The sequence below is a fragment of the Podarcis raffonei genome, chromosome 12 (genome assembly GCF_027172205.1).
Source record: "Podarcis raffonei isolate rPodRaf1 chromosome 12, rPodRaf1.pri, whole genome shotgun sequence".
Lineage (NCBI taxonomy): Eukaryota > Metazoa > Chordata > Lepidosauria > Squamata > Lacertidae > Podarcis > Podarcis raffonei.
The window spans coordinates 57,675,946-57,690,987 of record NC_070613.1 but is presented as its reverse complement, the minus strand read 5'-3'; the positions used below and the strand labels follow the sequence as shown (position 1 = coordinate 57,690,987).

Genomic DNA, 15,042 nt, shown 5'->3' with positions numbered 1-15,042 from the left:
ACAGTGGTACTTCTGGTTATGTACTTAATTCATTCCAGAGGTCCGTTCTTAACCTGAAACTGTTCTTAACCTGAAGCACCACTTTAGCTAATGGGGCCTCCTGCTGCCGCTGCCATGCGATTTCTGTTCTCATCCTGAAGCAAAGTTCTTAACCTGAGGTACTATTTCTGGGTTAGCGGAGTCTGTAACCTGAAGCATATGTAACCTGAAGCGTATGTAACCCAAGGTACCACTGTATATGCTGGTATAAGTTGGAACTGTTTGTTTGTAGATCTGCATTGCAAAATTCGGGGGGAAAATGTGAATTTTGAAGGCTAACTGTGTTTCAGTTCGCACATCATTTTGGAAAGTGGGAATTGGATGGACTCAGCTTTAAATCAGTACTGAATCAAACTTCTCCTCCATCTCCCACTGGAAGTATGCTCCACCAAATGCAATGGGGTTTACATCCGAGAGTGTGTGCATAGGTTTGCACTGCTCATCTGTCCAGCCTAGAGCAATGAATAATTAAAGCTCAGATTACACAACTTCCCTATATGAAAAAATCAAAACCTTACCTAACAGACCTGATATTAAGAGTATGTTTAAAGACAATAAAAAATGTTTCCTTTCCAGTAAGCTTTCCCTGGTGCAATTTCTATTCACTTCACTAGACTGAGAAACACTTTTAACCCAAATTGCAACCCTCCCCATGACTCATTTTTAGAAAGAGAAATGTGCTGAGAGCCCCAAACGTGAGGAAGCCATGCTGCATCTAGTTTGATCCGATGCCACCATACATTTGAAACCAAGACTAAAACAGTAGCACACTCCTGTAGGGCAGGGAAACAGATTTGGCATTTCCCCCTAAAGGGTATGTAGCTTTTATACAACACCCCTTTTAAAAAAAAATTCTGTGCCTCAATGGAAAATCCAATGAAGAACAGATTATGCAGATGCCTGCAGGTAAATAGCTGGAGGGAGGAAATACCCCAGGGAGGAAAAACCCAGATTGTTGCTAGACATTTGAACTTGTAAAATGGCTGTTGAGTGATGAGGTCATTACGCAGTAACCTAGAAAATGAAATCCTGTTCAGATAATGGGCATTCTAAGGCTGCAGGAAATATACATTGGGGAGGATGGACAGCCCTTCTCTTCCTTCCTCATTTTAGCCCAAGAAGTGAGCTCACCTGTTTCTCAGCCCTTTAAAAGCCTTGTGACAATCAATCCCGTACCCTTATCATTTAGTAAGTCATTCATCTTGCCTTGATTTTCTCCCCAGCCATTAAAGTAGAACCATATTAAGATTTGTGGTGCTTTTGCAACTGACCAGTGCCGTCTAAACAAGGGAATTTGTTACCTGATGTGTGTAATGAGCTCAGAAGAGCCACTGAAGCATGGAAGTTTATGGATGTACTTTGCAATTACATATCTCTATATAATTTGTTAGATTACAGTGTTATTATGTACAAGCTATTAGTGCTTCTATTATATGGTCATAACAGGAGACATGATCTGGGCAGTACAACGGCTAAGAGATATCATGTGTGCATCAAAGCCATTAACAAACAAATGGCCTTTATAATGATATTCTCTATGCTCATAGGAACAAGTGTGTGTGTGTGTGTGTGTGTGTGTGTGTGTACACACACACACACACACACCAATTTCTTCTTTGTTATCTGCTTTGTATATTCCATTCCAAGTGCCACAGTTTTTGAGAGCACTTATGTATGCAGTTGAGATGTCATATTGAAATAAAAACTAACTCTCTGAGCTGGTTGAACCTAGCAAAATCTGCATTCATCATTAAAAACTGTTTATGATTTTAAAAAGCCAATGATCCTGATTTACCCAGAATGTTTAGATGTAACATATTTGAAAAGAAAGTGATCTTATTTCAGAGGGGGTAGGGCGTCTCTTCCTCACCACCCACTGCCTTCCTGCAATGTGATTTCCGTGCCCCAGGTTCATTCAGCTGTGAGTGGCACTAAAATAATGTGGTGGAGGCGCTCCCAGTGTGAACAGAATCCACTGCATGAGACCTGATCATACAGAGTCTTGATCCATGTGATTCTTCGCTCTTAAAAGCAAACACTTTGTTCCTCTCTGAAAGGTGTTGCAACCTCACAGCTAGAACTGAAAACAAAGTAGGGGGGCTTAAGACAAAGTCAAAAGGCAACACAAAGTTACTTGATGAGCACTGTAAAGAAGCAAGCATAACTTACAGGAGCTGCATTATTCTTCACTGTCACACTGGGGGTTGTTGCACGCAGTGCCCCACTCACTCCATGGTAGTATTTGAAGCAGATCTTTGTTTCAGCTAAAAGAAAAAGTCATCTTGGATTAACAACAAGTAGCTATTGGTCTTCATCTATTAGGTATAGTCAATCAGAGGGCAGAAAATTTCATTCTGAGATTGCAGTGCTTCTCCTTGCCATAAAATGAGAGAGCTCTTCTGAACCTTGTGCAATTTTTGCTTAGAAACTAGTGCATGTGACACAGACTGCCAAAAAATGCCCACCCCACCAGACATCCACATTATGAAGGGAACGCAGTGGATGTAGCCTACCTTGATTTCAGCAAGGCATTTGACAAGGTGCCCCATGATATTCTTGTAAAGAAGCTGGTAAAATGCGGTCTTGACTATGCTACCACTCAGTGGATTTGTAACTGGCTGACTGACCGAACCCAAAGGGTGCTCATCAATGGTTCCTCTTCATCCTGGAGAAGAGTGACTAGTGGGGTGCCACAGGGTTCTGTCTTGGGCCCGGTCTTATTCAACATCTTTATCAACGACTTGGATGATGGACTCAAGGGCATCCTGATCAAATTTGCAGATGACACCAAACTGGGAGGGGTGGCTAACACCCCAGAGGACAGGAACACACTTCAAAACGACCTTGACAGATTAGAGAACTGGGCCAAAACAAACAAGATGAATTTTAACAGGGAGAAATGTAAAGTATTGCACTTGGGCAAAAAAAATGAGAGGCACAAATACAAGATGGGTGACACCTGGCTTGAGAGCAGTATATGTGAAAAGGATCTAGGAGTCTTGGTTGACCACAAACTTGACATGAGCCAACAGTGTGACGCGGCAGCTAAAAAAGCCAATGCAATTCTGGGCTGCATCAATAGGAGTATAGCATCTAGATCAAGGGAAGTAATAGTGCCACTGTATTCTGCTCTGGTCAGACCTCACCTGGAGTACTGTGTCCAGTTCTGGGCACCACAGTTCAAGAAGGACATTGACAAACTGGAACGTGTCCAGAGGAGGGCAACCAAAATGGTCAAAGGCCTGGAAACGATGCCTTATGAGGAACGGCTAAGGGAGCTGGGCATGTTTAGCCTGGAGAAGAGGAGGTTAAGGGGTGATATGATAGCCATGTTCAAATATATAAAAGGATGTCACATAGAGGAGGGAGAAAGGTTGTTTTCTGCTGCTCCAGAGAAGCGGACACGGAGCAATGGATCCAAACTACAAGAAAGAAGATTCCACCTAAACATTAGGAAGAACTTCCTGACAGTAAGAGCTGTTCGACAGTGGAATTTGCTGCCAAGGAGTGTGGTGGAGTCTCCTTCTTTGGAGGTCTTTAAGCAGAGGCTTGACAACCATATGTCAGGAGTGCTCTGATGGTGTTTCCTGCTTGGCAGGGGGTTGGACTCGATGGCCCTTGTGGTCTCTTCCAACTCTATGATTCTATGATTCTATGATTCTATTCTCAGCATCCCTTTATTCCATGAGCTATTGCTTCTCATAATCATTTTCCTTCTTTTTTTTTGTTCATATATTTATCAGCCCAATTTGCCCACAAATTTGACGTTGCACGTTCAGGTGTTGAAGACATAACATCATGGGCAAAATAATGTATGCCATCACAGCCAATAGGCTTAAATGGTTGTAACTTAGTGGTGAAAATTAGTTCAAAGTGAGAGGCCCTTTTCAATGCAATTGAGAAAGAACACAAGGATGAAGTAAGAAGTTTAGGTTCAGCCCTATTGAAACAGCAGTCAAACAGTGGCTGTTAAGGTACAGAACTCTCAATCCTACTGTGAGCAGGACTTGTACATGTCTATCCTGGAATGCAATCAAGTTGGGTGATCACAGCAGCTGAACTGCAAGCTCAGATTGAATTTTTTTCAGCAATTTTCTCTGCAGGAATTTTAACAGCTCAGCAGCAAAACCTTTTACTCATTTGCCATGTATCATAAAAGTCTGATGATATCAAAATAACTGCATCACAAACAATAAAGGGATGAGACTGATCTCTCTAAATTACTGAGTTTTTACTTGCACTCTTTCTACCTGAACAGTAATACCGAGCACCAGGAATGGAATAAAGTTTGTAAATACCCCTCTCTACAGGCTCAAATAAATCCCTTTAGGATGTAATCATACACACTTATCTCAGTACCAATGAACTCAGTGGGGCTTACTTCTGAGTAGACATGGATAGGATTGCATTGTTAATTGCTTGCATAACCACCAGATGCCTTGAAGACAAATAATCTAAACTTTTCAATTTCCTGGTGCTGCCTTTAGTAGGCAATATGCTGCTGTATATCAGTAAGGCGTACAATGTAATCTGCTAGTAACAGCAGACATTGTGATTTTCAAATTGTATTCCAAGGAAATTATTGGAAGCTGAATAGGGAGCTCCTCAATGCAAAGATTAGGAATAGTGGACAAGCTTCCCTGAAAGTCCACCGGTTCTCCACTACTGATCTTCCCCCTGCAATTGGAGATTTTCCACGCCAGGTTCCAGGATGCATCCTTAGCTGATTTAGGGTAACCTGGAGGTCCCAAATGAAGAGTGTCTGTCCTAAACATGCTGCACAATTTTCTGCAGCATGAAGGGTTCCACTATGGATGCTCAAGGCTGCCTAAGCAATCAAATTCATATGAATCTGAACACAGAAAATTTGAAACATGCTGTGTTAAGGCATGCATAGTTAGCCTTTTCTTTTTACCATTTTGATACTGGTTTTAGTTTTCACTTTGAGTTTGGACTTTTAAAAAGCTACCTGCAAGGCAGGAGATTGCTACAAGACCCCAAATTATGTCTGGTTTCTAACTTTTTGGGAGAGAACTCTGACCTTCTGTTTAAACCCATGATTAAAATTTTATTGATTGTGACCTGGCTGACAATCAGCCAGAGTTGGAAGGATGCTTTGACATATGGTTTATGAAAGCTTTGCACTTCATTTGAAAGAACTGGCTCACAAACTCAAAGTCACCAGTGGCAAATTGGCACCAGAAGACTTCACTGCTATTTAGTGTTCCTTCATGATGTACAGGCGGTGACCATTTCATGTGCATTTGATAAGTGCATGGCTGCCAACACTGGCGCCATTTTCAACTGTGGAAGGGGGTGGAATGGGGTGGGGCAGGCTTATGCACAAAATGACCTGGAACATCATTTATTCTGTTATCACCAGGTTGGGTGTGCATATCTCCTTACCAACAGCTCCTGAGTAAGTTTAGCACTTGCGGGATAAGAGAAAATGTCCCATTATAGATAAGTAATCATTTAAAGAACAGGAAGAATAAATATATGGTTTTGACAATGGAAGGATATAACAAATGAATCACTTTTGGGAGTCATTTATTTTTAATAAACATATTTATTTTCAAGAATACAGAGTATATAAAGAAATAAGAATTAAACTGGTAAACTTCCAATTGTTTCTCCTGTCCTTTTAAACTGTCCTGTGCTTTTTAACTTGTTCATAATTAGTTATGGCAGTTAGGGCAGAGTAGTAAGGTGCCCACGTTTATGGATGACAAAAGTGGTAAGAGTAAACAAAGATCTCTGCAGCATTTGTTAATGGGCATGATGTGGTTAATGGGTTCCAACATAAATTAGTAAAAAGTGATACACATTAGAGCAGGTAAGCCTGCCTTCACAAAAATGCTTATGGAGTCTGAACTGGTGAACTGGGATCCTGGGGTCATGGTGATGAAAACGTTGACCCAGTGCATGACAGAAATCCCATGTTACAGATCATCAGTAAAAGGTTTGAACCCTGCCAGCATCACAGTGTTGTTGTTACACAAATCTATGGTGACATCACACTTGGAATACTTGTGCACAGTTCAAGTTGCCATGTCACAAAAAGGATACAGCCGTACCCTCTGGATACGTAAACTTCAGAAGTGCTCAATCATGTCGCGCGCATGTGCAGGAGCGGTCCTCCAGTTGCGAATTCCTTGGGATGCGTCCAGAACGGATCCCGTTCGCAACCGGAGGTACCACTGTATTGTAGAGCTGGAAAAGGTTCAGAAAAGGACAACAAAAATGTTCATGGGGCTGGACAGCTCATCAATGAGGAACGGTTTTTAGTTTAGAAAAAGGGAGGGCAACATGAGTACACATAGACCTGCTGAAGTTCTCTCTGTGCCCAAAGAATATATCTCCTAACAAAGCTAATATTAATTTAGCCCTGCGGATTCATTTTTGTGCACAGTCTTCTCTGACTTAAAAAGTAAATGTTGCCCAAATATAAACTTCATAGCATGACCCTATGCACATTTACTAGGAAGCAAGTGCACTTAGGATTTCAGCCTTATTCTAAAGGTCCTGCGTGACACTGCTTTTCTAGATTTTGTCAGGAGAGCCAGGTTAATCCAACATAACAAAGTGTTCATGGTAAACATGGAAGACCTCTCTTCAAATAAGTGATTTCAAGTTCAAAGATGTGTATAGCTAAAACAGCAGCTCTCTTTCCACTGTGACAAATTTCTTTTGAAACCAAAGGGACCTTCAAAAAGCATTTTGAGATCTAGCAGATGACTCTGCTGTAAAATCAAATAACTAAAGTAAAAAGTCCTGCAGGCACACATAAGCCCTTGAGCAAACCTCAGGAAGCCCTTTGGATCCAGGCCACTGTGAGGTAGGATTTTGCTAATCCTCCCTCTTGCCCTTCTACTGTGAGAATGAATAACTTAAGGGCCTAGATCCAAAGAGCCACCTTAGGCAAGCCCAAGAGCTTGTGGGTGCCACATGCTTTGAAGTATAGGCTCTTGCACTAGACTTCAGAAATAGAAATCCAGCTCCCATTAGGCATGAATAACTAGTGGCATAATTTTTTGATCCTGGAATAATACTGTAAAGTGCTAATGAGGTGCTACAGAAATAATAAATACACATGTACACATTTGAAGAGACATTTGAATATTGATAAAAAAGATAAGACTTATAAAGAAAGTGTGTAAACATCTTCTGCTCAAACAAGCAGCCAGAAAATCCAGACAAAACTCAAAAGAGAGGCTTCAGATAGGGAAAATAAACAAAACCGAAGCCTACATGAAATTTCACAGAAGATGGCCATATTCCTGCTTTACTGGGGATTGAACTAGATGACCCTGCAGTTCTATAATTCTACTCTTATAAAACAGCAGGGGTTTGATTTAAGGCTGGAACGAGAGAATCCGCTAAGTTATCCTGTGATAATGGGTGCACTAAATTAATCAAGGGAACTATATGCAGTTAAAAACATTGTTGGTTAGAAACTTCTGGAATGCAAGTAAGGACTAATGTATGTGACACCTGGCTTGAGAGCAGTACATGTGAAAAGGATCTAGGAGTCTTGGTTGACCACAAACTTGACATGAGCCAACAGTGTGACGCGGCAGCTAAAAAAGCCAATGCAATTCTGGGCTGTATCAATAGGAGTATAGCATCTAGATCAAGGGAAGTAATAGTGCCACTGTATTCTGCTCTGGTCAGACCTCACCTGGAGTACTGTGTCCAGTTCTGGGCACCACAGTTCAAGAAGGACACTGACAAACTGGAACATGTCCAGAGGAGGGCAACCAAAATGGTCAAAGGCCTGGAAACGATGCCTTATGAGGAACGGCTAAGGGAGCTGGGCATGTTTAGCCTGGAGAAGAGGAGGTTAAGGGGTGACATGATAGCCATGTTCAAATATATAAAAGGATGTCACATAGAGGAGGGAGAAAGGTTGTTTTCTGCTGCTCCAGAGAAGCGGACACGGAGCAATGGATCCAAACTACAAGAAAGAAGATTCTATCTAAACATTAGGAAGAACTTCCTGATAGTAAGAGCTGTTCGACAGTGGAATTTGCTGCCAAGGAGTGTGGTGGAGTCTCCTTCTTTGGAGGTCTTTAAGCAGAGGCTTGACAACCATATGTCAGGAGTGCTCTGATGGTGTTTCCTGCTTGGCAGGGGGTTGGACTTGATGGCCCTTGTGGTCTCTTCCAACTCTGATTCTATGATTCTATGTTTTTGTTCATACTGAGTGCCCTATTTATAGGTCCCAAATAAATCTTGGCTACTATAAGGGTTTGGACAAAGGAATCCATACCTGAATCTAGACACAGCAAGTATGTTCTCTGGCTCAGGTTCCCTAAGCCTGAGCAGGAACCTGAAGAAGAGGAAGCAGAAATTACTGCTCTGCTAGCCAAGCAAAACTCAGGACGAGGGTCCTAGTATTTCATATCAGGCTTGGCCAATCAAGTGGCTTCAAACTGTCAAACACTCACAGTTGTCAGTTCTCCTTTGTGTGCCACACTATTGTGGCTCACCAAACTTGATCCCAGCCTCCATTCCTGAAGTCCTTGGTTCAAACCCCAGAGTAGCTTAATTCCTTGTGGAAAATTTATGGCTGCCATTTTTCTCTTGGCAGTAAGAGTTCACTAGATCAGGTAACCAAGGTCATTTTCTCTTTTCCATTAGTGCTGACAGAAGTTGTGTTAGCAAATCCATCCAGCTCCCTAGAGATGATGTAATGTCAAAGCACTTGTGTGTATATCAGTTATCATGCCAACCCAACAATTTCTAAAATATCAAGAGGATATCAGGTCATTTTACAACCTGCAATGCATTTAGTATTGCAAAAAGAATAAGGAAAAAAGAAGGGAATCTGAGTGTGAAAGAAGTTTTGTTGGCACTTTAATACTGCTTTGCCTGGGATGTTTCAGCTTCATATTTCAGGCTCACTGCAAATCTGGCTTCTTCTTCTTTTTTTACTACTGAAACTGTGTCGTACATGGATGGTGGCACAATGACAACCCATTCCTGTGCAAATCTGAATATCTTCCTTTTTGCCAGTGCTGTTCTTTGCTAGATATAAGCAAAACAGGAAGTCCATCTGTGGACACAATGGCTGATCTCTAGCTACACTATGTAAAATGATTCACTGGGGATCTTCTTCCATGGCACTAGGTAAAAAATTCCCACATTCAGGTAAAATCAGTTCCTAGAACTATTCATATACAGTAGTACCTTGGTTCTCAAACTTAATCTGTTCCGGAAGTCCATTCCAAAACCAAAGCATTCCAAAACCAAGGCACGCTTTCCCATAGAAAGTAATGCCAAATGGATTAATCCATCCCAGACTTTAAAAACAACCCCTAAAACAGCAATTTAACATGAATTTTACTCTCTAACAAGACCACTGATCCATAAAATGAAAACAATAATTAATGTACTGTACTATAAAATAAATAAGACAGTATTGCAGATGATGAAAATTAAAATTACCGTATTTTTCGCTTCAAAAGACGCACCAGACCATAAGGCGCACCTAGTTTTGGGAGGAGGAAAACAAGAAAAAATTATTCTGAATCCCAGAAGCCAGAACAGCAAGAGGGATCTGACTTCTGGGATACCATGTGGCTCTTCTGGCTTCTGGGATAACCGCGCCAAGCCTCTTCAGGACAGCGGGATGAAGGCTCCCCCTGCCCAAAGAGGCTGCACAGGGCTAAGGTAGAAGCCAGGACAGGCGCGTTGCTGAAGGGGCGCTGCGCAGTTCTCCCTCTCTGAGAGGGAGAACTGCGCAGCGCCCCTTCAGCGAAGCTGGAGAAGGAACAGAAGGAGTCCCTTCTGTTCCTCCTCCGGCTTCCAGGACAGGGGCATCGCTGCGAAGCGGGAGGAGGAACAGAAGGGGCTCTGTTCCTTCTCCCGCTTCGCTGAAGGGGTGTTGCACAGCTCTACCTCTCTGCGCAGCGCCATTCACTCACATTTCCCCTTACTTTTTACGAGGAAAAAAGTGTGTCTTATGGAGCGAAAAATACGGTAATATTTTTTTTCTTACTTGCTTTGATGATAGTCATTGTTTGGAGGGAGGACTTTTATCCATTTCCGCAGTCTCACAATCAATCAATCAATCAATCAATCAGCTGAACTGGGTTCCACGCAGTCACAAAAACAAATTACCGAAAAAGCCTCAAAAACAAAAGCACAAAATAGCAAAACCAAAAGCGCCAAATACAGTGGTACCTTGGTTCTCAAACTTAATCCGTTCCGGAAGTCCATTGGACTTCCGAAATGTTTGAAAACCAAGGCATGGCTTCTGATTGGTGCAGGTGCCCAGGAAACAATAGCTGACAGCCGCATTGGATGTTTGGCTTCGAAAAATGTTTGAAAACCAGAAAACTTACTTACGGGTTTTCAGCGTTTGGGAACCAAAGTATCACTGTACTACCCCTTTTTCTTTTAGCTCTCTTCTTCAAGATAAATATCCTTTCACTCTGAATTTCACTTGTTCTTTATAATCCTTTCTGCTCTTCAAGGTTAGCTTGGCTTTAGAAGCTTAACTTTCCCTAGAAGGGGTGGATTTACTATCTTCAATATAAAAAGCAGCAATGCCAAGATTAAGCCAGTTTCCCATCCTGGATTATCAAATCCTCTCAAACTTCTATTCATGGAACAGCTAAAACTGATTTTATCTGAAAACATACCCCACATATTTACTGTTGAGTGTTTCCCTACAAATCTGTTAAGGAAGGTTTGATGAACAGTGGAGAGTATCAAAATAAGGTTGAAATTTACTTTATGGCATTGCCTGCTCAATTACGAAACAAGTTGATTCATCCTTAGCTAAGCATTTCCTTGCAAATAATGTAAAGATGAAATATAACCACAAAAAGTTGCTTTATAACCAATTTTGTCAAACAAGGAAATTAAGCTACTTTTGCATTTATTAGCAAACACTGATTGGTCAAATGGTTTTAAAAAACTGAAGACAGGAAAACCATTGGGAAGTAATTTGTGTATCTGTGCAAACAGGGAATTAAATTGAAAAGAAAAATCGCTGCATTTTGGCTTGATTACTGCCCAATATAGAGGCCCCATAAATTAAATCAGCACTGTACTCAACCTTGTGATAATACAGTATGATCAGATTACTGTTTCACATTCCTTAATTACAGTGGACACTGACACTGATGACTACCGTGTGATTAAATTACTTCTTTCTTTCCATTTAGCCCTTATCTGACTGCTCATCATTTTCTTAGGATATTTCAGAGCTAAGATTTATTCAGATCTAAAGGACCATGTGTGGAACTCCACCTGGAGTTCACTTCAGAGGCCAGTACCTGTCTCACCAATGCTTAAAAACACACTTATATTAAGTATGCTGGCTGTTTGCCATAATAATAAACATTCACTCACTCACTCACTCACTCACTCACCTATATTATGTATTGCATTAATAATGTAGCTTGGAAACCCACATTCTAAGCATATAAACTCTGATGCATTTGGTTTTTCATCATGTATATTGTAACTGGAAGAAAAAGAGACCCCTAGGGAAATAATCATAATATAATAATAATTTATTATTTGTACCCCACCCATTTGGCTGGGTCTCCCCAGCCACTCTGGGCGGCTTCCAACAAAGATTAAAAATACATTAAAATGTCACACATTAAAAACTTCCCTAAACAGGGCTGCCTTCAGATGTCTTTAAAAGAAGCACCTTTAAAAGGGTGCTTCAAATCATTAGCACCAGATAGGTGGAAACCAAGGAAGTACAGAGTTTTCACCAGTTTTGATTTTAAAGGTTGAAATAAACAGTGCATTTCAGTAGATTAACTTTTTTCTCATTTTAATAAAAAACAGGTTGTGTGTGAATATTTCACTGCGGTTTAGCTTCACTGTTTTGTTTGGTTGCTGTTTCTTTGGCACCATTTCTGAAAACATCACACTGGCTATAACATCTTAATAGGAACTGCAAAATAAATAGAATGATATCCCACAACTCTATATCTGACATGATGATGCCACCAGACATTGGCAATCAAATCATGTTGATCAACACAATCGGTTGGCTTGGGCTACATAAAGGACATCTGAGGGCAAATGGGCACAGAGCAACCGAAACAAATAAATGAACATTTTTGCAAGAAAGACCAAAAGGGAATGAGTTTTTGGTCCTTTCAAATACTGTGTGAAAAACTGGGAATAGTTTCAACTCTGCCCTGGTTCAAACAGAGTTTATGTGCTAAAACACTGATTAATCCTCACCCCTACCCCACAATGGTAAGTAGTACATGGGCCCTGAATTTTGGGGCCTTTGGGCACATTTGCAAACTGAAAAAACTGCCATGGACACCACAGATACCAAGCAACCAAACACACATGGCAACAATATTCTGGCTACAATAGCATGCTTCTCTCAAGCCTAATTTCAATGCTGGGAAGGGATTCTGTGGTCACTGTGGCGATCACACACAGGGCCCCCGGACGTTTGACGGTCTATTGACCCTGTGCCGCCACTGCGATTCCTTTTTCCGCTGCCACCACTCCGTATCTCACAGGGACACACAGTTGTTAACATTAACAAATAATCAAGTTTATTTTTAAATGCAGGAACCAGCTTATGGTTTCAGTTAGTTTTTTCTTGACAGTTTCTTTATCTTAGTTCTTAACAACTTCAAACTGATTATTCCAACTATCTATCTGACTCCACCTAACAATTCCTCTCACTCTCTCACAATACAACTCTACCAACCCACTGCCTATCCCTCCCTCTTCCTTCTTCAACTCCCAAACCTCAACTCAACCTCAACTGACTTTCAAAACCTCCCACTCTAACATTTATTTCCCCCTTGCGTTCTCACTGGCCAATCACATCACACCTATTTTAACTCTTTCCTTATGACCCATCCTAGGAGGCAAACGCCACAGGCACCAAGGAAGGAAAGCCTCTATGAGCATATATTTACCTGCAGGCACCACACTGGTGACACATGCAGCATAATAACAGAGGTCTATTTAGAGTGCATGCAGACAGTCTTAATTTGGCTCCAGGCATAATCTTTTGCTCCTGTGTATTAATACTAGAAGAATGATGTATTTTATTGATTAGCATATTGGATAGATATCTCAGGAAAGGTGGGTAGCTTTGGACTTGATGAATCATATCAAAAGCCACATTCACTAAATTCAACATTATGCAATCTCAGGTAATAAAATTTAAACACATACACAAAAATGAGGCCAGCTCTATTAATCACTGAATATTTATCCCACATTCAGAATCAATATGCATGCATTTCTTTTATGTCAACTACACATCTTATGGTATTTTTAGCCTAATATTTCCATGGCAACAGGGAATGCTCCATTTGAGAAGACAGATGTTTCAGAGCTGTGTAGCTGGGGAATTCAAATGAGAGGTCTAAGCAGTTTTTCAGAACTTACTGCATCTTCCAGTCTTTTATCATAGAGTCATTTGTTGACTCTTATAGCTTCTGATTAAATCTGATTGCATTGGAGTGGTCAAAAAGCTACCAATATTGTGGTTTTTTTTGTTCAGATAAACACTCTTGTGGTAATAACAGTAATGAATTCTTAGAATTATCTGAATCTAACTTGTGAGAACATAAATGCTCTGACTTCCCTATTGAGCATCAGTAGTACAAAATACCTCATCTTAGTTTTGTGAACAATTCACTTGTTTTGGACAATCTCTATCAGGATGTCTCAAGTCATCTTACTTCAGGGTTTCTCAAGCACTCAAGGGAAGAAAAAACACTTAGGACAGATCCTAGAGTTTGGTAGTAAAATGGCTAAAGCACACCTTGGGTTTTTTTCATTTTAGATGCAAAATAGAGAAGAGAATCAAGAGCCTTTAGTTTTTAGCTCTGAAAAGAACTATATTTATATTAATAAATAATATGCAATGCATGGGTTGCTTCTTTCTTTCTGCAAAAATATGTACCCTGTTGTTCATTCTAGTTATAAGTGTCTGGTGATAAAATGGTCTCTGTGTAAATGGTTATTTATGGTGTCATGTTCTTGGGGTTGGTTTTTTTTAAAAAAGGAGCAATCAAACTGTTTAATTATCATGCATTTTCAGCATAATATGAAATAAACGGTGGCTTAAGAAAGCAGAAATGCCTCATACTGCAGGGGCAGGGAGGAAAGCAAATGTTAAAAAAAACAACCCAACAATTAGAGTTACGCAACCTCGCACTGGAGCTCGGTGGTAGAGCTAACATTTTGCATACTGAGGTTCATTCCCTGATATGTTGAGGTAGGACTGGGAAGTACCCCTTCCACAAACTCTGGCGAGCTGCTACCAGTCCATGAAGATAATAGACCAAGTGATGGTAGACGATGGGTCTCAAACCCTCAGTGACTTAGGGACTTCCCCTGCATGTGAAGATAGGCTCAAGTGGATTGAACGGATGGGACCAATAGTGGGTCCAACATCAAGAAGGTGGTATCAGCATGTGCTGTAGAGGGAAGTGAGGGTCAGATGGGGCTCGTCAACCTGGAAAGGTAGCCCACCTAGGAGAAGGAAAACTCTGATCTTAAACCTCTACTGCCTTGAGGGATATCTTTGGGATAAGAAAAGACTAAGGAGTAAACCCTACACAGATCCTAACATGGTTAGATGGCGCCTGGTACACCTCCTTCTGGCAACTCCTGCAATGAAGCTGACGCCAAACATTTTGCTCTGCTTTCCTTTGGACTGCATTAGCAAGGCCAAGAGTGGGGTCTTGTTGTCTGGACAGCTCAGGACCTCCATACGCACTGACCAGGCTTGTGCTCCGGGGAGATCATTTCAGCACTGCTAATGAAGCAATTTGACTTCACCCCTGGAGGTGCTGTCCATTGTGAGACAGATGGATGCCAATGACAAGATGGACCAATGGTCTGACTTGGTATAAGACAGTGTCCTATTATCACTTGCTTACTCAACATTTGGTGGCTAGCAGTTGAAAAGGAGAGGTGGACTTACATTTTTTATGTAAGTTATGCACAGTGAAAATTTGATATGTAACCTTAGTGCAGTGATGA

At 41.1% G+C, this 15,042-nt stretch overlaps 1 protein-coding gene across 7 annotated transcripts in view; it reads right to left on the bottom strand.

Annotated features, from left to right (window-relative positions):
* Positions 1 to 15,042, bottom strand: part of HECW1 (HECT, C2 and WW domain containing E3 ubiquitin protein ligase 1) — a 180,114-nt gene that overhangs the window by 83,735 nt on the left and 81,337 nt on the right. For all 7 annotated transcript variants that reach the window (XM_053409587.1, XM_053409585.1, XM_053409588.1 and 4 more), the window contains one exon: positions 2,209 to 2,303. In XM_053409587.1, coding sequence (XP_053265562.1) covers positions 2,209 to 2,303 — 95 coding nt within the window. The remainder of the gene's footprint in view (positions 1 to 2,208; positions 2,304 to 15,042) is intronic.